Source organism: Jaculus jaculus, chromosome 3, assembly GCF_020740685.1.
Source record: "Jaculus jaculus isolate mJacJac1 chromosome 3, mJacJac1.mat.Y.cur, whole genome shotgun sequence".
NCBI classification, from domain to species: Eukaryota; Metazoa; Chordata; class Mammalia; order Rodentia; family Dipodidae; genus Jaculus; species Jaculus jaculus.
This window is the reverse complement of record NC_059104.1, coordinates 27283-50653: the sequence shown is the minus strand read 5'-3', so window position 1 is coordinate 50653 and position 23371 is coordinate 27283. Positions and strand designations below refer to the sequence as shown.

The following is a 23371-nucleotide window of genomic DNA, read 5'->3' as shown; positions in this document are numbered from 1 at the left end:
ACCTCATGGTCTGCTCCTCTGTTGCTCACTGCCACTCTCTCCCTTCACGTTTCCTGAGTTGCGGAGAGCGCCCGTGTGAGTGGAAGCTCCTGCACCTGGCTTTTCCTGCAGCTGGAGCCGAGCCTGGCAGCTTTCTGGTGCGCCGCCGCCACCGTGGTTGGCGGAGCTGCTGGGGCCACTTTTGCCGGCCTGTGCGGGCTCTGGATGCTCTGGATCTCTTCTACTTCTCCGCTGCTGCTTCAATTTCCTATACACCTCACTTTTAGTAAAAGTGTGTATTTTGCTGGGTTTTTTTGGTCTTTTTTCCCCCTAGGCTGCTTTGGCGTGGTACCTACGCTGCCATCTTAACCGGAAGTCTAACTCTATATTTTATTAACAGGCTTAATTTGCCGCGGACTGACTCTCGGGGAGATCAGGACCGAGGGAGAACAAGGGCGAAGGCTCAAGGAGAACTCGGGATTTGGCGAGGAAATGACAGACAGACACACTCTAAGTTGAATATGCTGCTGCGATTTACTAAAGTTTTCATTAAGGTTTTATACAGATTGAACAAGTGATCTTAAGAATTATTAATCTAAACAATCTTAAGTATTGTTCTACTCTACGCATACGTGTAGTGTTTATCAGGCAGGAAATGTACCCATTTTCTGAGAAGCATGTCTCGCACCATTGACCACAACATTATACGAACAGAAACTAGGGTAAAAGGTGTAAGGTGAATAACAGGTTACTTATTTCTTATACCCCAAGGACTGTATAAACACCAAGGCTTACGCTTCCTTGCTAAGCGTTCCCATAAATGGAAGAGAATGCCATAGCCTCCTTTTTTCTTCATAATTCACCCATCTATTACCGAATTCATCATATCCTCCCTCATAGGGGAGTGGAACTAAGTAGATTCCAGCTCTAGGAGTCCACCATCTGCCCTTGATCAAGTACTGAATATATCCCCCAGGAAGTTTCCTGGTAGGAATGCCTAAGTTTTATAACTCCTTATCTGTAGAACTGTCATGTTTCTAATGAACATTACCGATTAACATTTCTACTTTCACTTTCTCAGGATCAGTATTGTTCTAAAACATCATAAGCTGTTTCTACTCTACACCATCTAAAAACTGTTCTAGAGTTAATTTTTTATTCCTAGTAGAGTTATACATTTCCTCCATTGCCCTAATCATAGGAGGGGCACATTTAATACTCAAATTGTTTCTTGTACTCTGATTGCGTGCATGATTACTAATAAGTGTTGAATTAGCTGTTCTTAGACAAACAGCTAGAAGAAAGCAGGAAAGAAACAGAGCGCAGAAAACAGCACATTGGCGCCAGCAATCGGGTCTTTGTGACTTCTTATGGGCAGCAGGAACCATTACAGAAACTGACTGCCAAGGGGTCACCGGGGGCATCCCTCCGAGGAGTGCTGGCCCTCTGTCTTCAGCTCTCTTCCAGTGTAGAAGCATCTCTGCTTGCTACACAGGCGAGGTCGCCGTGGACGTAGCATTAATTCACTTTTATTTTTCTATATAAAAACCCTACGTGATATCCACAGCTGGAGCCTAGGTCTTCTGCACTGAGATTTCACAAGATGTCTATGGATTCCTGGTAGGGAGACTTGGTGATAAGTCTCTTTCCAGAGGCCAGGGGTCAGATAGATGTAGATCTTGGAGATAGCACCAAAGGTGGCCTTAGCAAAGTTGCCCAGGGTGGCAGTGTAGCACCTGGCTGAAGTGTAGCAAACATCAATACCAGTCATCAGCATCAGCTTCTTGGGCACAAGGACAGAGATAATACCAGTGCCCCTGTCACCTTACAGGGGACTAGAGGGGACTATGTAGGGCTTGCCCTTTTATTCCCCTAGTAGCTTCTTCAGACAGGACATGGAAAGCTTAGCCAAGATTATGGACCCTCTGATGGCAGTGGTTACCTCCTTGGAGCACTTAACACCCAGATCAATGACCACTGAAGTTCCCAATGGTGACAAAATAATTGAACCTAGTCAACTGTCCAGTGCCCAGATCTTCAAAACCTCATCCTTAAAGAACATCCCCAAGAAGAAGTCAATAAGCTTAGACTCCTTGATGGACAGAGAGAACAGGTAGAGTCCAGAGATTTGATCTTCATGTCCTTGACCAGGTGGCACTGCTTGGTAACAGGGATCCACTCCTTGTCTTTGGCTTTGCCTCCATGAGCCTGGGGCCTGACCATAGCCATGAAGCCCTCTGGGCCCTCCTGCTGCACCAGTATCATGGGCCATTTGGTATTTTCCCTAGAAGAAGTATAACACCATTTTTGTTTGCTACAGAATTTAAGAAATTGATACACTTAAGAACAATTATTTGGGGGTTGGAGAGGTGGCTCAGTGGTTAAAGGTGCTTGCTTGCAAAACCTAGCAGCCCAGATTTGATTTCCCAGTACCCACATAAAGCCAGATACACAAAGTGGCACATGTATCTGGAGTTAGTTTGCACTGGTAGGAGGCTCTGGCATGCCCATTCTCTCTCCCTCTTTTTCTCATTCTCTCCTTATCATCAATAAAATATAATCAATAATAAAAATTATTTTTTTCAAAAAAAATCAATTGTCTAAAAGTTGTAACTTTAACACACACACATTTGGTTTTCTACATAATTGTAGTGATTCTAATGTAAAATGTACTCCACAGCCTCATATGTCTGTGATTAATGTAATTGCTCATATTTAATCCAAGCTGATGGAACCTTTGGGAGCTGGAGTCTTGCTGGAGGAGGTGTATCACTGGGGATGGGCCTTGAGATTTTATAGTTCAGCCCAGCTTGCCAATGCTAGCCAGCTCACTTTTGCTGCTTCCTCCCTGCTGATATGTGATAATATGAACCACTTTCCTGCTCATGCTTTACTTTCCTACCATGATAAAACTTCCCTTTGAAACTGTAAGCTGGAAATAAATCCTTTCCTTCCAAAAGCTGATTTTGGTTCCATATTTTGTCCCAGAAATGAGAAGGTAACTGCAAAAGATGTGTTCTTGAGTTCAGTTGACAAGTATATTTTCTATTTTGGGTTTTCAAGGTAAGATCTCACTCTAGCCCTGGCAGACCTGGAATCCAATTCCACTCTGCAGTCTCTGGGTAGTCTTGAACTCACTGAGATCCTCCTCCCTCATCCTCCATAGTGCTGAGATTAAAGGTGTGTGCCACCATACCTAGCTGACAAGTAATTTTTTTTTTAATTGAAACCCCATTTTTTTTCTTCTATGTTCCTCAGGATTATTGGTCTGTAGTTTCCTTTTTTGTTCTTCTCTATCTGGATTTGCTATCAATGTAATTCTGGCTTAGTAGAAAAAATTTGGAAGCATTCTTTACTTTCTTTTTTTTTTTTTGAGGGTGGTGGGTTTGATGTAGGGTCTCACTCTAGCCCAAGCTGACCTGGAACTTACTGTGTACTCCCAGGGTGGCCTCAAATTCATAGCAAACCTCTTAACTCTGCCTCACAAATGCTGGGATTAAAGGCATGTACCACGAAGTGTGGCATATAAAACAAAATTTTGTGGAACAAAATGGAGATTTTGATAAGTTTTTCTTTAAAGGTCTGGTAGAAATCTGCTATGTATCCATGTGGACACAGACTTTAAAAGAAAATATGAACATTTAAAAGTTGCTACTTCAGGGCTGGAGAGATGGCTTAGCAGTTAAGCGCTTGCCTGTGAAGCCTAAGGACCCCGGTTCAAGGCTTGATTCCCCAGGACCCACGTTAGCCAGATGCACAAGGGGGCGCACGCGTCTGGAGTTCGTTTGCAGTGGCTGGAGGCCCTGGCAGGCCCATTCTCTCTTTATATTTCCCTTTTCTCTCTCTCTGTCTGTTGCTCTGAAATAAATAAAAAAATTATTTAAAAAATTGCTACTTCAGGGGCTGGAGAGATGGCTTAGCGTTTAAGTGCTTGCCTATGAAGCCTGAGGACCCCAGTTTGAGGATCCATTCGCGAGGGCCCACGTAAGCCAGGTGCACAAGGGGGCGCCAGCATCTGAAGTTCATCTGCAGAGGCTGGAGGCCCTGGCGCATCCATTCTCATCCTCTCTCTCTCCCTCTCCCTCTTCCTCTTTCTCTGTCTGTTGCTCTCAAATAAATAAATAAAAATAAATAAATTGCTACTTCAAGTTTGTTGCTTGTAATAGATCTGTTTAAATTATCTATCTTATCTTGAATTAACTTTGGTAGACCATGTATATCTGGAAACTCATCCATTTATTTTAGATTTTCCAACTTAGTGGAATATATTAAAGTATGTCTTTGTGATTTTCTCTGTTTCATTGGTATCTGTTGTAATAACTTCCCTTTCATTTCTAATCTTATTAATATGTGTCTTCTCTTTTTCTTTTGGATAATTTGTCTAAGGGGTTGTCAATCTCATTTATATTTTCCTTTTTTTTTAATTTTTATTAGCATTTTCCATGATTATAAAAAAAATCCCATGGTAATTCCCTCCCTTCCCCCCACACTTTCCCCGTTGAAATTCCATTCTCATTTATATTTTCAAAGAACCACCTCTTTGTTTCATAAATTCATTTTACTTTTTTGTTTCTATTTAATTGGTTTCTGACCTTATTTTAATTATAATTGTCTGTCTACTAATTTTGGGGTTGGTTTGTTCTTGTTGTATTTGGCTCTGCAGGTCCCACATAAGCCAGAGGCACAAGGTGACACAAGCACACAGGTCACACATGCGGACAAGATGGCACACACATCTGGAGTTCAATTACAGTGGCTAGAAGCCCTGACATGCCAGTTCTCTCTCTCTCTCATAAAAATATTACCAAAAAAAAAACCCAGCTATATTGATGGGCCTACCTTTATATGTGACTTGGTCCTTCTATCTTCCAGCTTTCAATGTATGTTCTTTGGTTTTTATATTAAGTGTTTTCATTGTTAAATGCCATGAGATAGTTTCTCCTGATTCTGTCCACTTTGTGTTTTATGTGCTTTTTGTACCTAGATGGGCCTTTCTCCCAAGATTTGGGGATTTTCTTCCATGTTTCTGTTTGTATTGAAAATATTTTCAATGCCTTTGGTGTGGACTTATTCTATGCCAGTAATTTGAAGATTTTATCTTTTTATTATGTCCCATACATGTTGTCTGTTCCACTCATACACTAAAAAATTTATCATTTGAAGTGGGCATGGTGGCACACACCTTTAATCCCAGCAAATGGGAGGCAGAGGTTGGAGGATTGCCATGAGATTGAGGCCAACCTGAGATTACATAGTGAATTCTAGGTCAGGTTGGGCTAGAGCAAGACTCTTACCTTTGAGAATATATATATAATTTGGGCTGGATAAATGGCTTAAGGTTAAGGCATTTACCTGTGAAGCCTAAGGACCCAGGTTCAATTCCCCAGTACCCATGTGTTGCAGTCAGCTTCACATTGCTGGCAGAAAGCACCCAACCGAAAGCAGCTTGTGGAAGGAAAGGGTTTATTTTGGCTTACAAACTTGAGGGGAAACTAATGGCATGACTAGAGGCTGGACATCACCTCCTGGCCAACATCAGGTGGACAATAGCAGCAGGACAGTGTGCCAAATACTGGCAAGGGGAAGCTGGCTGTAACACCTATAAGTCCACCTACAACAAAATACTGCCTCCAAGAGGCTCTAATTCCCAAATTGCCACCAGCTGGGGGCCTAGCATTTAGAACACATAAATTTATGGGGAACACCTGAATTAACCCACCACATTCTATCCCTGGCCCCTATAAACTGATAACTATACATGATGTAAAATGTAATGTAGTCTTTCTAGCTTTAAAAGCCCCCATACTTTTTTTTTTTAACTGACCCGTAATATCAAAAAGAAAACCCACAAAAACCTATAAAGGCACAGAATAAATATTCACACTGCAAAATATGGTATTGGGCATAGCAAAGAAATGTTGAGCCAATACAAAATTTAAAACAAACAGGGAAAACATCAAATTCTGTAGCTCCAAGTCTGATAACTCTAACCAGTGATAAGTCTCCAAGTCTGATAATTCTAACCAGTGACAAGTCTCTAGAGTTCCAATTCCATCCGTCCAGCTAGGCTGCTCATAGCCCCATGTATACTCCATCTCATGTCAGCTGCTCTCCTTGGCAACCATCCCATAGTCCTGGCATCTCCACTGGGTCTCCGCTGCAACCCACAGTTCATCCTCATGGCTCCATCAGACCTCCATGTAGGTAATCCAACAAGCCTGCTTCACACTGCCCATGGTCATTTCCAAAAAAAACAAAACCATGGTGCATATTCAATGATCCCCTCTCTCCTGCATTTGTTACACTCCATAGTACTAGGTGGGATACCAATTTGTTAATCCAGGAAGGAATAAAGCAGGCTTTAAAGAACAGAACACTCCTTCAGAATTCAGGTCTCTTCAAAAGAGTCTGTATTCTTCCTGTTGTCCCAGTGCAGATCATCTGGCCCAATCTCAATCGTTGTAATCTCTCAAACAATTACAGCAGAACTGGAAATAGCTTCTGCTCAAAGATTTCATTTCTTTCTGTGCCATATCCATCTGCTCATACCAGTCCATTTCTACACAATGCAACTCTACACAAGTTCTCAGGACAAGTGCATAACAGCAAGCCTCTGAGTACTTGATGACCCACCAAAGATTAGTGGTAAGATCCTACTGCTGAAGACACCAAATGCAGCTGACACATAAAATGGAATGACATGGCTGGAAGCTGGAAGAGAGTCAGTCCCCAGATAGTCAGTGCGTCTAGTGCCAGAAGGTGCTACATGGGTAACTGAGGGAAAATGACCAATATCTGTGCAAGCAATGCATGGTCTAACATACTTAGCAGCAATAACCTGTCATGATGCTCACACAAGTGCAATAGTGGCACACAGCCATGGTGGGAAACCAACTGCTATGGATTTGGCTAACTGATCCCTTCAGTGGAACGGGATTCATAGCTGGAGCTGGGAAACAAGTCAGAACCATATCCAAACATGAGCCCGCTCTCCATTATCAAGCTACCAGCAATCGTGAGCTACAAGAGGACCTACACCTATTAAATTCTCTATGAAAAAATAAGGGTTATCCCATTTGTCTGGTGCTAACTTTACTCTCTGTTGGAGAATATGCTTGTCTTTTTCAAATAAACACAGATCATAAGGAGAGAACCACCCCATCATACCTCAAAAGGGCCCCAGCTGAAACTAAGAATAATTGGTGAAACAAGCAAGGGTGCTGTTTTCTTGGTGAACCAGGTACCAATACAAGGGTGAAGGAGACTGACACAGAAAACAATCAACTCCTACCAAATCAAATATCCAGAGACCCAGAGGCCCCCAACACCTCATCACTGAAGCAGACCAAAAATGAAATCGCCGGGCGTGGTGGTGCACGCCTTTAATCCCAGCACTTGGGAGGCAGAGGTAGGAGGATCACCTTGAGTTCGAGGCCACCCTGAGACTACATAGTGAATTCCAGGTCAGCCTGGGCTAGAGTGAAACCCTACCTCGAAAAACAAAAAAAAACAAAAAACAAAAAACAACAAAAATGAAACCAACATGGCTCAGGGAAATTTTGCAGAAGAGGGGGCATAAAGAATGTCAGAGCCAACTGTTGGGTCATGATACACAGAGACATTTCTCCTACCCATAACTGTGGGCTAACTCCACAATGCATAATCCATATACCTCAACAAGGAGGGGCGAGGGGGTGGGGGTAGGACATGGATGAGGCTAACAATGGTACCAAATTGACTGTATTCACTGAGTATAAAACTAATTAATAAAAAAATTAAAAATGTCTTTAGCCCAGTCTGGACAAAGTTCTTTCTTCCCCTCTTAAGCTAAACCTCACAGTCCATAGTTCTTACTGCATTCAGGCCTTTCAACTCTGACTAGAATGATCCATTTACCTTGCTCTTGGTACCAATTTTACTCTTGCAATCAGCTTCATGTTGCTGGCAGAAAGCACCTGACTAAAAATAGCTTGTGGGAGGAAAGGATTTATTTTAGCTTACAAACTTTAGGGGAAACTCTGTGATGGAAGGGAAAACTGATGGCATGAGTGGACATAACCTCCTTGCCAACATCAGGTGGAAAGCAGGAGACTGTGCCAAATACTGGCAAGGGGAAGCTGGCTATAAAACCCATAAGCCTGCCCCCAACAATAAACTGCCTCCAGAGGCTTCAATTCCCAAATTGCCACCACTTGGGGACCTAGCATTTACTCCTCTATATTGAATTCTATTTTCATATCCTGAATTGTCTGTGTTTTATTTAGTTGTTTGTGTTATGTCAGACTTCATTAAGTAGTTTATTTTTATCCTCTTTGAATTTTTTGAGCATATTTATAATAGTTATTTTGAACTTTTTGTCTTAAGTCATCTAAGTTGTCATTGGGGGCCATAACTATGGGACTGGTGATTTTGGGAGAAGTTATATTGTCTTGCTGGTTCATATTGCTTGTATTTTTTTAAAATTTTGTTTATTTATTTATTTGAGAGCAACAGACACAGCGAGAAAGAGGCAGAGCGAGAGAGAGAGAGAATAGGCGCACCAGGGCCTCCGGCCACTGCAAACGAACTCCAGACGCGTGCGCCCCCTCGTGCATCTAGCTAACGTGGGTCCTGGGGAATCGAGCCTCAAACTGGGGTCCTTAGGCTTCACAGGCAAGCGCTTAACCGCTAAGCCATTTCTCCAGCCCTGCTTGTATTTTTTATTTTGCCATCTAGAATCTGTTTGTTGTTTGTGGATTTTGTTATGTGTTTCTGGTCCACTTGTATTGAGTGGGTGTTTAGATCTCTTACTGATACCCTGGCCTTGCTAGTTTTAGATCAGCTGAGTGATGCTTGCAGTTCAATCTTGGGAACCACTCATTATTGATTGATGAAGTGAGATACCTGAAGTTATCTGAGCTTGTCTAGCGAAAGCCCCAACTCCTGAATTCACTCTCTGTTCAAGTTGATAGAGAAGAGAGTGGATGGCCCAGATTGGTAGGGGTATAGCCTGTGACCTGAGGGGTGGGTGGTACTCTGTACTTGTTCTGGGAGATTGGGAGTTTGTGGGGGATGACCTGGGAAGCAATCAGATTCGCTTGAGTGGGCCATTAGCTGGCTCCGAGGGGGTAGTGGTGATGTGTCCTCTGACATGGGGAATGAGCTCTGTATGTTTTCTGAGATGCTAGAGGTTGGATTGTAACATGATGGTGGTGACAGTATGGCCTGTGACCTGGGAAGCATGTGGGGTGTGCAATTGGGTGGTAGTAGTGTGTATGTCACCCATTTCTAAAGAAATAAAATAATCATAATAGAATAGTATTAACAATTGTATGTTCTGAATTGTATGTCAATTGTGTGTTCTGAATGCTAGATTCCCAGCTGATGGAGATTTGGGAATCTCCTAGAGGCAGTATATTGTTGGGGGTGGGCTTATGGGTATTGTGGTAGTTTGAATAGAATAGATGGCCCCCAATATATTCAGTTGTTTATTTGTTTGTAGTTTGCATCTTTAGCTACCTGGCTGGAGGCAATGTCACTGGGTGGCTCTTAAGTTGTGGTGGTGGGTTTCAGGCTTCAATCTAAAGATATGCAAAGTATGCCTAGCTGGAGTTCCTGAAGTGTGCTGTGTGGCTTTTGACCTTTTGGCTGGTACCTCTCTCTCTGTCTGCTTGGGCCTGTGAAGGCAGGCCAGATTCTTCTGCCATTATGGAACTTCCCCTGGATCTGTAACCTTCAATAAATATCCCTTCCTCCATAACTGTGCCTGGTCTGAAAGTTCATCTCAGTGAACCTGAAGTTGTCTGCTATAGGTATTATACCCAGTTGCCCCTTGCCAGTGATTGGCATAGTATCCTGTTGCTGCTGCTCACCTTATGTTGGCCAGGGGTGATATCCACCCTCTTCTCATGCCATCATTTCCCCCTGCCATCATGGAGCTTCCCCTCAAGTCTGTAAGCCAAAATAAACCCTTTTTTTCCACAGGCTTCTCTTGGTTGGGTGATTTCTGCCAGAAATGTGAACCTGACTGCAACAGGGGTCAACCCCTTGAATCTACAAACCAATCAGGTCTTCCCCTTATATACCTGAGTCAGAGGAAAGAATACACTTTCAATTGACTATTAAGGCTTGTCCATGCTTAACTCTGCTCTCTCTCTGCCCTGTGATCTCTGCCTGGATCTTCATTGTTTCTTGGCCTAGGAAGTTTTCTGCTTACCATCTATCTGCTTTATGCTGTGGATAACTTCTCACTTTATTAATTTATTTATTTATGAAAGAGAGAGGGAGAGAGAATTGGTGTGCCACGGCATGTAACTGGATTACTTGGGTCCTGAGGAATTGAACCTGAGTCTTTTGGCTTTGCAGGCAAGTGACTTAACCACTAAGCCATCTCTCTATCTCATTTCTCACTTTAATTACATGCGTGATTTCTCTCCAATCTTTGAGTCGGCTACCTGTATAACTTCTCTAATTTATAGTAACTATGGGTGTAATTCTCTTTACTACTCATTTCTCATCTGAATTTCCTGGTCTCTGCTTTGGTATTCTCTCCTATTCTTAAACCATCACAATTTACTCTTAACTTTCTTCCATAGGGAGGCTCAGGGTGGATGCTTTCTAAACAAGTGTGTGTTTCTTCTAAATCTCCTGACATAAGCTCCAAGGTTCTGTCTTCCACATGCTTGTGGCTCCTGCTCCAGGTTCTTCAGAGACCCTAATTTCTTTTAAATAAACACAATTTGTGATTATTCCCTAAATAAACTCAATAATTGATAATTTATCCTTCTTGAATCCATTTTTATCAATTCTTTCTTAAAATAGGATAGGGACTCAAAATTGGGCCTCATAAATTTGGGAGACCCCCCTAATGAATCCCAAAGTCTTGAATCACCAAAACCATTCAATGGGGGAAAATAGTCTTTTCAAAAAAAAGGTGCTGGGAAAACTGTATAGCCACATGTAAAAGAGTGAAGTTGAACCCTTACCTACCATCATAAAACTTGATTCAGAGTGGATCAAAGAGATAAAGGGCTGGAAAGATGGCTTAGTGGTTAAGGTGCTTGCCTATGAACCCTAAGGACTCAGGTTCTATTCCTCAGTTCCCACATAAGCTAGATGTGCAAGGTGGCATATGCATCTGAAGCAGTGGCTGGAGATCCTGGCACCCCCATATTCATTCTTGCCCTCCCCCCTCTCATAAATAAATAAGAAAGTTTTTTTTAAAAAGGGTTAAAGGTATTATCAGGAAAAGGGTAAAGCTTTAGATTAGATCTGAGAATAAGTGTGTATGACTCCACAAGTACAGGAAAATAAATAAAACTGGCAGATTCAGGGCTGGAGAGATGGCTCAGCAGTTAAAGCACTAACCTGCAAAACTTAAGGGCTTGAGTTCAATTCCCCAGTACCCACATAATGCCAGGTATACAAGGTGGCATGTGTGTCTGGAGTTTTCAGTGGCTAGAGGTCCTGGCATACCCATTCTCTATCTTTCTCTCAAATAAATAAACACACAAATCAAATATTTTTTAATGGCAGATTTGTGTTTAAAGTGCTCTCTTAACAAGCCAGGCCATGTGGATCTGTAATCCCAGCACTTAAGAGGGCAGAAAGTCAACACCTTACAAACTGAGCTAGGCAAGCTGAATTGGTGAGCTCTGGGTTTAGATACCTTGTTTCAAAAAGGTGGAGAACAGTAGAGGAAGACACCCAACTTTGACCTCTAGCCTTCACATGCACAGGCCCACACCCATACAAAGATGTAAATAACTGTATAAAGTACTGTAAGCAAACCAGATTCACAATGTATCTGTAGTGGAAAAGAGGCTAGACTGATGCACTAAGTCACTGTAAGAGTTTAGTGCTGAAGAGCTGAACTTATCTCTCTCAGAAGCTAAAGGAATCCTGTCTGGGGGGACCCAGGGGGACCATAAGAGGGAAAGACTAAACTAAACTAAACTAAATTAAACTAAAATAGAGCTCCTGGTTAGGGTGACCCAACTACATGATTCATATGTATGTTAATTCATCTGTTTTTACAAATTGTTTTGAATCATAGAGACTGCACAAACTAACTGCTTCCCCTTTGCTCACTCACCTCTTCCCTCTGCTATGAAAACTATAAAATGAAAGTAAAAATCTCAGTTTAACAAGTCACTATGGGGAGCAATCCCAACTTCAGTCCTGGGGAAATAAACTCTACTTTCACTCATGCTGGCATTGGAGTGATCTTTTCCGAAAAGTTCCCCAACATTTTAAGCATTCAAACCAGAGCACATACATTTCTATTGGAATTTGTCTTATTTTTATTATGGGCATCTTGCCAACGGGCTCCCCAAGACTGTATGCAGCAGACTCCTAAATAAATAAATAAAATTACTGGGCTGGAGAGATGGCTCAGGTGTTAAGGTGCTTGCCTGAAAACCCTAATAACTAGTTCAACTCCCCAATGTCCACATAAAGTCGGATGCACAAAGTGGTACATGCATCTGGAGTTCATTTACAACGGCTCAAGGCCCTGGGCGTACATTCTCTCTAAATATATATCTATGTATCTCTCTCTCTATATATTTTAATTATTCATAAAAAAGGGGAAAATGGGGGAGATGAAAAGAAAGGAAGACGTGGAGACTGTAGCAAAAGTCCACAAGAGTTGAGTAACCCCTTAGGAAACACAGAGGAGCTCCCAACGCAGAACGTTCGTGGTCAGGCGCCAAAGGGTAAGCCGGAAGGATTTACGAGGTACTTCCGGGGCGGGCGCGCAGCACTTCCGGGCAGGCGCTGCTTCCAGTCGCCATTCCGGGAGGCGGCACCGGAGCCTCGGCGTTTCCCGCGGCGGGTCCTAGTTCCGCTCTCCACTCTGATGCTGGACGGTGAGGAGTGCCACCCGGGAGGCGCGCGGCCTCGGTCTAGAGGTCCGCGGATGCCGCGGGCCCGTTCGCCTTTTGCGTCAGTGCCCTGCCTGCGGCACTTAGCTCCCGGCGTCGCTGTTTAAAAGTCGGCCGGGCGGCTCGCAGGATGGGAGGGGCAACTGCGGACGGTGCACTGCCGAGTTGGGGCCGGGGTCCAGTGTCTCCCGCGGGCCGGAACGCTGGGGTGCGGGACGTTGGAGCGCTGGCTCCTTGCGGTGGTAATGTAGACCGGTGCGGGCCTAGTGGATCCTCCAAGTTTAAAATTCCAGTCACCTTGTGACCCAGGAATTACACCATACAAATTTGTATTTGTTTCATTGAGGACTCTCTGTTCAGTTCCTTAGCCCGCTTTTGGATTGGGTGATTCCTTCCACCGCATGTTAGTGATAGTTATAATGAACAAGATGTCAAGTTCCTACAGTCTAGTCGCAGTCTGAATGCTTGTCAGAGAAACGTGGGTGAGATGGTAAGGGTGCGAAGGGTCAAAGTCTACACTTAGCATAATTCCATACTGTACTTTGTAATGTGAAGTTAGACAGTGACACCATCTACTACAGGCTTTAGTTCTGTTTCAGTAAAGTTACTGTGTCCAGGTGTATTAGACTGGATCTATCATCATTGGAGGAGTCACTATGGTTAAAGAAAGACACAGTATTCTATTACAGGGGTCAGAATTGCACAGTTTTTGGTTACCTTTTTACTGTTTGTTTTTTTTTAAGGGTCAGCGTGTGTCCTACTCTAGGCTGTTTTCTGTGACTTATTCAAAAAACCATGTAACTGCTTGTCCTTTGAAGACCATTTTTGAGGTGTCTTGCAAGACAGCTGGTAAGTTTTTCAGGGAAAGCTGATGATTTTTGTTTCTTACCGACTCTGAACACATTTGTCCAGAATGTATAAGGTATTATTGTGGTAGTATTTTCTTTACGTGTGCTGTTTGCCTTTGGTACTTCTCATTTTTGCTGCCAAGCACGGTGATGCATGCTTGTATTTACTCCTATCACTTGGGTGACTGAGACTGTAGGAATGCTATGAGTTTGAGGCCAACCTGGGCTACACAGCCAAGACTCTGTCTCAAAAGAAAAAAAAAAAAAGCTGCTTAATTTTTAATGTTTAGGAAAATATTTTATGATTAAGATATTTAAAAGAGAGAGAGAGAGGGCTTAGTGGTTAAGGCACTTGCTTGCAAAGCTAAAGGACCCTGGTTCAATTCCCCAGGACACAGATAAAGCAGATGCACAAGGTGGCACATGTGTCTGGAGTTGGTTTGCAATGGCTAGAGGCCCTGGCATGCCTATTCTCTCTCTTCCGGCCCCCAGCCCACCCCCATCTCCAAAATAAAATAATAATAAAAAAGTTGGGCTGGAGAGATGGCTTAGTAGTTAAGATGCTTGCCTGCGAAGCTTGAGGATCCATATTCAACTCTCCAGGTCCCGCATAAAGCAGATGCACTAGGTGACACACATGGGCACAGAGTGGTGTGTACATCTGGAGTTTTTTTTTTTTTTTTTTTTTTTTTTTTTTTGGTTTTTCGAGGTAGGGTCTCACTCTGGTCCAGGCTGACCTGGAATTAACTCTGTCATCTCAGGGTGGCCTTGAACTCATGGCAATCCTCCTACCTCTGCCTCCCGAGTGCTGGGATTAAAGGCGTGCACCACCACGCCCGGCTCTGTCTGGAGTTTTGTTAGAGTGGGTGGAGGCCCTATCATGCCAATTCTCTCCCCCTCTCCCCAGTACTCATGTAAAAACAAATGCACAAAGTGGTACATGCATCTAGAGATCGTTTACAGTGTGGCAGGAGACCCTGGTGTGCCCGTTCTCTTTGTGTCTGCTTCTTTCTCTCCCTTTCCATCTCTTATAAAGGTGATATATTTGGTATTAAAAATTTGGCTAGTTTTTTAAAATTTATTTTATTATTATTATTTTATTTATTAGAGAGAGAGAGAGAGACAGATAGAGAATGTGTGCATCAGAGCTTTCAGCCACTGTAAACAAACTCCAGATGCATATGCCACCTTGTGCATCTGGCTTACATGGGTCCTGGAGAATTGAACCTGGGTCCTTTGGCTTTGCAGGCAAGCACCTTAGTCACTAAGCCATCTCTCCACCCTAGGCTACTTTTCTACCTCTTTTTTGTTGTTGTTTGTTTTTTTAAGGTAGGCACTCATTCTAGCCCAGACTGACCTGGAACTCACTCTGTAGTTACAGGCTGGTCTTGAACTCATGGCGCTCTTCCTACTTCTGCTTCCCAAATGCTGGGATAAAGGTGTGCACCACCACACCCAGCATTTTCTACCTCTTTGTGCCAGGTGGATTAAAGATGAATAGTGTGGCTGGTGGAATAGCTCATTTGTGAAGCACTTAACTAGCATATACAAGGCTTTGTGTTCAATTCCTAGGACCCCAAAACTCCTAGCAACTAAAACATTGTCAGCAAACCAAAGAATACAAATGTTAGAACAGAATGAAATGTCCCAGTATGGTGACATATGCCTTTAATCCCAGCACTCAGGAGGCTGAGGTAGGAGGATCACTGTGAGTTCAAGGTCAGCCTGGGCTACACAGTGAGTTCCAGGTCAGCCTAGGCTAGAGTGAAACCCTATCTCACAAAAACGACAACAACAACAAAAAAATTAACTTGGAAAGTAGAGGTAGGAGGGTCACCGTGAGCTAGAGGCCACCCTGGGACTACATTGTGAATTCCAGGTCAGCCTGGACTAGAGCAAGATCCTGCCTAGAAGTGCAAAAAACAAGAAAAGAAAAATGGACAAGAAAATGAACTAGTACCTCATTTTTTTCAAAAGACAAAGCTAAGAAGGGAAATTATTCAGTCTTTCTCAAGAAGAAAAGCACATTAAAGCCATACATGGTGATATATAACTGTAATCCTAGCATCCAAGAGACTGAAGCAGGAATGATTGCTCTGCATTTGAGGCCAGCCTGCGTTAAAAAGTGGATTCCAGGCCAGCCAGAGCTACGCCCCCAATAGCAACAACAACAAAACTTTAAACATTAGTAGTTAACACCTAAGTTTAGCAAGGATTTGGAATTTATCCAGTTGTGTTTGGGAGTTTTCTTCTTATACACCATTGGTATGTAGTATAATAATTGCAAATGCAAATACCCAGTGAACCAAGTAAGCTACTTCTAGAAAGCTCCCTGCAGAAGTACTCTCACACACAGTACGAGGGAATTTTGTGCTTAATCTATATGTAACAATGCCCTAGAATAATTTTTTTTCAAATTTTTATTAACAACTTCCATGATTATTAAAAAAATATCCCATAGTAATACCCTCCCACCCCCCACTTTCTCCTTTGAAACTCCATTCTCCATCATATTCCTTCCCCATCTCAATCAGTCTCTCCCTTAATTTTGATGTCATGATCTTTTCCTCCTGTTATGATAGTCTTGTGTAGGTAGTATCAGGCACTATGAAGTCATGGATATCGAGGCCAATTTTTTTGTCTGGAGGGAGCATATTGTAAGGAGTCCTACCTTTCCTTTGGCTCTTATTTTCTTTCCGCCACCTCTTCCGCATTAGACCCTGAGCCTTGCAAGGTGTGATGGAGATATTACAGTATTGAGCACTGCAGTCACTTCTTTCCAGCACCATGATACCTTCTGAGTCTTCCCAAGGTCACTGCCACCTGAAAAGAGAAGATTCTCTATGACAAAAGTGAGAGTAGCATTAATATAAGGGTATGAACATTAAGAGAAGTGCTTACTGGGCAGTTTGATAAGCATAGTATATACATTTAGCCAGACAACAGCAGATGTTACACCCCTAGGGCTCATGACTATCCCCGTTTTAAGTTTTTAGCATCATAAATGTATTCCCTCCCATGGAGTGGGCCTCCAATCCAATTAGAGGGCAGTTGGTTTCCACTATGATAGATGTGCCACTATTGCACCCATTGGCTCATTTGGCCTGGCTGGCCAAATATAAGGCTTGCAGTGTCCACTGTTGAGTATCTTCACTGGTGATTTCTCTCCCATTGAACTGCATGCAGAATGCCTTCTTCCAGCTTTCTGTCAGCTGGTCTACATGGAGGAGGTTATTGGCTCAGTTCCAGCAGGATTTCTCAGTGGCCTTGCAGCCCAAGTATGTGGAATCTTCAGCAATAGGGTCTTACCATCTATTCCTGGTGGGAAACCAAGGGCCTTGGCAATGGCCTATAATGTTTTGGGGGCATCAGGGATCTCCCTGGCCAACAACTCACTGGAAGATATCCCATCTCTGACACTGAAAATTTTCAAGCAGTGATCTACAGCTCCTGAGTGTTCCATTGTCCAAAAACGTCAGATTCCATATTTATTTATATCCTGTTAGATTTTGATTAGCCCTCCCTCCACCTTTCCTATACTCGATCTCTTCTCCTGACCTCACTTTAGGCCTTTTCACCCCCATTAATCTACCTAGAATAATTCTTATAGCAGATAATCAAATATTTCTAGTATGAGCTATTTATGTAAACTGAAATGGATTTGTATAGCTAGAACATTTTCTCAGTGACACTGGGTTTGGTGAAGAAAACGCATAAAATTTTAAAAAGTCCTTTGTTTTGACATCTGTGTTCTAGCTTCAAGGCTGCCCTCTTTCTGAGTCACTTTTTTTTTTTTTTTCTTGGTTTTTGGAGGTAGGGTCTCACTGTAGCTCAGGCTGACCTGGAATTCATTATGTAGTCTCAGGGTGGCCGAAAACTCATGGCGATCCTCCTACCTTTGCCTCCTGAGTGCTGGGATTAAAGGCATGTACCACCATGCCCAGCTGATTAGAGTCACTTTAAAAAAAAATTATTTGAGAGAGAGGGATGGAGGGATAGTGAGCATGCCAGGGCCTCCAGCCACTGCAGATGAACTCCAGACTCATGTGCTTGCCCCACCTTGTGCATCTGGCTTATGTGGGAACTGGGGAATTGGACCTGGGTCCTTATGCTTTGCAGGCAAACACCTTGACTGCTAAGCCATTTCTGCAGCCTTCTCTGTCAGCATGTTGCACCCCATCCTTGGAGAACTCTGGCAAGTCTTGTGCAGACATAGCTTCTACAGCCTTTCTCCACTGTTCTCCACATTTAGTCTTAGGATGGATAAAACCTTATAAAAAATGGTAATACTAAGTCAAACCAGGATCAAGTTAAAAAATATCTTCCTTTTTATAGTTAGACTTAATTATTACTTACTTCTTTACACGGATGATAGAGGAGAGCAAAATAAATAAATAAATAAATAAAAGACATCGAAATAGAATAGGGACTTAACTGGAGAAGAGATACACTGAAAGGGGAGCAAGGGACAGGAGACAAAAGGTAATGGGAGGAGAGTATGATCAAAATGTATCATATATGAAAAACTTAGAAATCTTTTTTTGAGATGTAAAGCATATGCCATCCTTGACTTAACATGAAGCCACTTATGTACAGCATTTTATTCAAAATGGTGTCTCATGGAAGTAACTTCTACTTTGTTGCAGCAGTATTAAAAGTCTTTAAGGAGCACAGTGACATAAAGAAGATGGAGGTGTTTCAGGAATTACACAAACCATCAGCAAGCCTGGAGTGTGACCACTGTGGTTTCAGAGGCACTGATTATGAAAATGTACAGATCCACGTGGGCACTATCCATCCTGAATTCTGTGATGACATGGACACTGGGGGGCTGGGTAAGATGATTTTTTACCAGAAGAGTGCAAAGCTCTTTCATTGCCACAGGTGCTTCTTTACCAGCAAGATGTACTCCAATGTGTACTACCACATTACGTCCAAACATGCGGCCCCAGAGAAGTGGAGTGATAAGCCAAAAAACCAGCTGAACAAAGAGGTAGAGCCTGGGAAAAGCCCATCTCTTCCTGAGCACCAGAACACATCTAACCCAGCAGAACTGAGGTCTGCCCCAGCCCTCACCATAGAAACTCAGAAACTTGGTCCAGGTTTGTCTCCAGAGTCACCAAGTCTTGTTTCCCTGGAACCTCCAAGTGCTGGCCCTGTTGTTTCTCCTGAGCTTCAGACCCCTTGTATACCTGCTGAACCTTCAAAATCTGGCCCCGTTTCTTCCCCTGAATGTCCAGAGACAGCCCCTGTGGTTTCTGAGCTACAGAAACCTGACCCAGTCTCTTCTCCAGAGCCACAGAAGCCCGTGCCTTTGTCTCCGGAGCAAGTGAAGGCTCCCCTTGCTAGCCCGAAACCCCAGAAGCACTCTCCCTTTGCAGACACAGGCCCCCCCACTTCAGCCTTGTCCCCAGAGTCACCAGTTCTGGCTACTTCTCCTGAGCCTTGGGGGCCATCCCCAACTGCATCTCCAGAGTCTCGGAAGCCAACACGGACTCTCTCTCCAGAGCCAAGGAAACCATCCCCATCAGAGTCTCCTGAACCTTGGAAGTCATTCCCAGCCATTTCTCCAGAGCCCCGCAGACCAGCCCCAGCTGTATCACCAGGCTCCTGGAAGCCAGGGCCACCTGGTTCCCCTAGACCTTGGAAATCCAGTCCTTCAGTGACATCAGGACCTTGGAAGTCAACTAAGCCTGCTCCATCTGTGTCTCCTGGACCTTGGAAACCAATTCCTTCTGTATCACCTGGACCTTGGAAACCAACTCCATCTGTGTCCCCTGCATCCTGGAAATCTTCATCTGGTTCCTGGAAAACTCCCCCCACATCTCCAGAGTCATGGAAGTCTGGCCCTCCAGAGCTTCGAAAGACAGCTCCTACCTTGTCACCTGAACATTGGAAGGTAGTGCCCCCTGTGTCTCCTGAGCTTCGCAGACCAGGCCCACCACTCTCCCCAGAGATTCGTAGTCCAGCAGGTTCTCCAGAACTCAGGAAGCCTTCCGGGTCCCCAGACCGTTGGAAGCTATCTCCTGATCAGCGCAAAACTGCTTCACTTGATTTTTCTGAGTCCCAGAAAGGTTCCAGTGGTGGCTCTCCTGATCACTGGAAGTCTTCCTTTATCGTGGAGCCTCAGAAACCTAATGTCTTCCCTGAGACCCGGAAACCAGGTCCTTCTGGGCCATCTGAGTCCCCCAAGGTGGCCTCAGATATCTGGAAGCCTGTCCTCTCTATTGATGAACCTAGGAAGTCCACATTGTTTCCTGAGCCCACCAAAACAGTTCCTCCCGCTTCTCCTGAGTCACGGAAACGCATTCTTTTCCCAGAGCCCCGGAAGCATGCGCTTTTCTCTGAGCTTCCCAAGTCTGCTGTGTTCTCAGAGTCTCAAAAGGCCATTGAGCTTGGTGATGTGCTACAGGTGGAAGCCATAGATGATGCAAAGTGTGATTCTCTGGTCCAGGAAGAGCTGCTGTCTACACCTAAGAGACTCTTAGAAGATTCTTTATTTCCTTCCTCGAAGAAGCTTAAGAAGGACAGCCAAGAAAACTCAGATGCAGAACTCAGTAGCAGTGAGTACATTAGAACAGATTTAGACAACATAGATATTAAGGGTCAAGAGTCGAGCAGTGATCAAGAGCAGGTGGATGTGGAATCTATTGATTTTAGCAAAGAGAACAAAATGGACATGAGTAGTCCAGAGCAATCCAAAAGTGTGCTACAGTTCACTGAAGAAAAGGAAGCATTCATCTCCGAAGAAGAGATTGCGAAATACATGAAGCGTGGAAAAGGGAAATACTATTGTAAAATTTGTTGCTGTCGTGCTATGAAAAAAGGTGCTGTGTTGCATCACTTGGTTAATAAGCACAATGTTCATAGCCCATACAAATGCACAATTTGTGGAAAGGCATTTCTTTTGGAATCTCTCCTTAAAAATCATGTAGCAGCCCATGGGCAAAGTTTACTTAAATGTCCACGTTGTAATTTTGAATCAAATTTTCCAAGAGGCTTTAAGAAACATTTAACTCATTGTCAAAGCCGGCATAATGAAGAGGCAAATAAGAAGTTGATGGAAGCTCTTGAATCACCTTTGGAGGAGCCACAGTTGTGATCTTCAAACACAGCAGTCAGCAGTTGTTCTACAACATTGTTTGCCAAATCTGTAGCTTGTTAAGTAGCCTAGTTGGGTTAGTAGGTATGTGTTATGTATTCTGTTTAATTGTCTTAATAGTGTTATAAAGAATAAGCACTTGGTTATTTTTCCATGGTCTCTTTGTTTATGTGGCTGGCTCTTATAAGTCAATACATTTTTACTGTATATTCCAGATGAATACAACTTCCCAATTCTTTTAAGCATATCATATTTTAGTAATAATCCAAGGGTGTAGGCATTCCGTTTAATAAGAACAAATTTTAAACATCTGTCTGTGTGTGTGTGAGAGAGAGCGAGATTGCAGATCATAGTGATTAGGTGGAAGGCTCAATGGTAGAACACTTGTCTAGCATGCATAAATCCCGGGGTTTAATCCCCAGTGCCTCAAAAAGAAAAATAAAAAAATTGGAATGTTTAAGAATTAGGTAAGAAAACTAAATTGGGGGAAAATTGTATTACCTTAAATGTATCAGTCATGAGTTTTTTTTACGGTCGATGTACAATTAGTTTACAAATCAGTAATAGTTCTAGATGCTCACTATTATGTTATGGAAAGTTGGAGACTCAAGATCACTGGTTTTCTGCTGACAGGAGAGTTGAGTGGGTATTTGAAGCAGTTTTCTATTTTCTGCAGGAGGCTAAAATGGCCAGTGTGATCAAGGTCACATTTGTCCTTTCCAATGGAGTCTTCCATGTAGTATCTTACCCTTCACTTTTCTGCCAGATCACAATTAAAAATGATCCTTAATTGCCAAATGTGTTAAGAGTTTGTACTTCTACTCCTGGTCCTTAAATTTTCCTGTTTGGGCTCAAGATCAGAGAGCTTACGACCAGAGTAATAGGGAGGAGCTGAAAAGTCTTCCATATTCACAGTAAAAAGTTTTATATAGAGAGCCAGTGTGTTAGTTCATACCTATAGTCCCAGCTGCTTGAGAGACTGAGGTAGGAGCATTGCTTGAGCCTAGGAGTTCAAGATGATCCTGGGAAGCATAGTAAAACCTTGTTAATTAAAAAAAAAAAAAAAAAAAAACAAAAAAAAACCTTACAGACATTTCTGTTGGTGAAGTATTTTAATTTTTTCTTAGTTTTGTCACTGTAAATACCTTGTACTTGTTCATGGATTATTCTAAGGTATTTTGTTAAGTATGCATTAACTAAATTAAAAAGACTTTTCATGTCAACATCTTGTGTGCTTTCTATGGTAATTGCATTAGTGTGCCTTCTGTTCCTGTGGCACATATGTGACAGATTTAAATAGAAAAGGTTTATTTTGGTTCAACCCATGGTTGGGTGGCTCTGTTAAATTTATACCTTTAGCAAGGCAGGAAGGGCATGGTGGAGGTGCTGCTCACCTCATGGTGGTAGGAAGCAGAGAAGAGTAATAGGAAGGGATCAGGGCCAAGATAACAGCCCTTAAAGACATGCCTTCAGTGATCCTGCTTCTTGAACAGGGCTCCATCTTCCACAGTTCCACCAACTACCAATAGTCTGAACATTGCCCTGCTCAGAGCTCTAATCCTATCGGAAATGCCCTAAAACACACCAGAGGTGTGCTTTACTAATGTCCTAGGTGTCTTAATCTATTTAAGTTGACAAGATTGCAGTAATTTTCCATTTCTCCCTATTCCCATTTGTTTTCAGCATTTTCCATTTGTTTTATGTATTGAACAGTATATTCTAAGATGTGTTTTCTCTGAGCTCTGTGATTAGTTAAATTTGGAAACATCTTTGGCACTTTTGGAAATCTTTTCATGCACAGTAGCATATTAAAGATTTTGATTCCCATGATTGCTGCCTTGCCTGCCTCATTTCAAGTGTGTTTATGGAGGTGGTTTCTAATGCATAGCCAGGATTGAGACGCTGGGTGGGATTTACTGTTTGGCTCTAAAGCCTTAACACTGTTATGCCATTGTTCTTACTTCTTAGAGCTTGATAGCTTGCTATAATTTAACATGGTTTTGCTTCCTGTATAGTAGCATCTCATCAGTATGACCAGCTCAGAACATCTGAACATTTTTTATAAAGTTTTTATTTATTTGAGAGAAAGGGAGAAAATGAGTACACCCCAGATGCATGTACCACGTTGTGCATTTGGCTTATTACATGGGTCCTGGGCGAATTGAACCTGGGCAAACGCCTTAACCGCTAAGCCATCTCTCCAGCCCCTTTTTCTTTTTACTTTTTAAGGTAGGGTGTCACACTAGCCCAGGCTGATCTGGAATTTACTGTGTAGTCTCAGGGTGGACTCGAACTCATGGTGATCCTCCTACCTCTGCCTCCCAAGTGCTGGGATTAAAGGTGTGTATCACCACGCCCAGCAAACGTGCTTTTTTCTTTTTGATTTTTGTTTATTTTTATTTGAGAGTGACAGAGAATGGGGGAGAGAGAATGGGTGCACCAGGGCCTCCAGCCACTGCAAATGAACTCGATGCATGTGCCACCTTGTGCATCTGGCTTACTTGGGTACTGGGGAATGGAGCCTCGAATCGGGGTCCTTTGGCTTCACAGGCAAGCACTTAACCACTAAGCCATCTTTC

General features: G+C 43.0%; 1 protein-coding gene across 2 annotated transcripts; it reads left to right on the top strand.

Annotated features, from left to right (window-relative positions):
- The first annotated feature begins 12715 nt into the window (after positions 1 to 12715).
- Positions 12716 to 22622, top strand: Champ1 (chromosome alignment maintaining phosphoprotein 1). Of its 2 annotated transcripts, none has more exons than XM_004663432.2 (3): positions 12716 to 12827; positions 13586 to 13691; positions 18340 to 22622. In XM_004663432.2, exon 3 carries the CDS (start codon positions 18378 to 18380, stop codon positions 20790 to 20792), a length of 2415 nt encoding a protein of 804 aa, XP_004663489.2. In that variant the 5' UTR covers positions 12716 to 12827; positions 13586 to 13691; positions 18340 to 18377; the 3' UTR covers positions 20793 to 22622. The 2 variants fall into 2 exon arrangements, with proteins under 2 accessions (XP_004663489.2, XP_045001707.1); XM_045145772.1 differs by having other exon boundaries at positions 18337 to 22622.
- Positions 22623 to 23371: the final 749 nt, after the last annotated feature.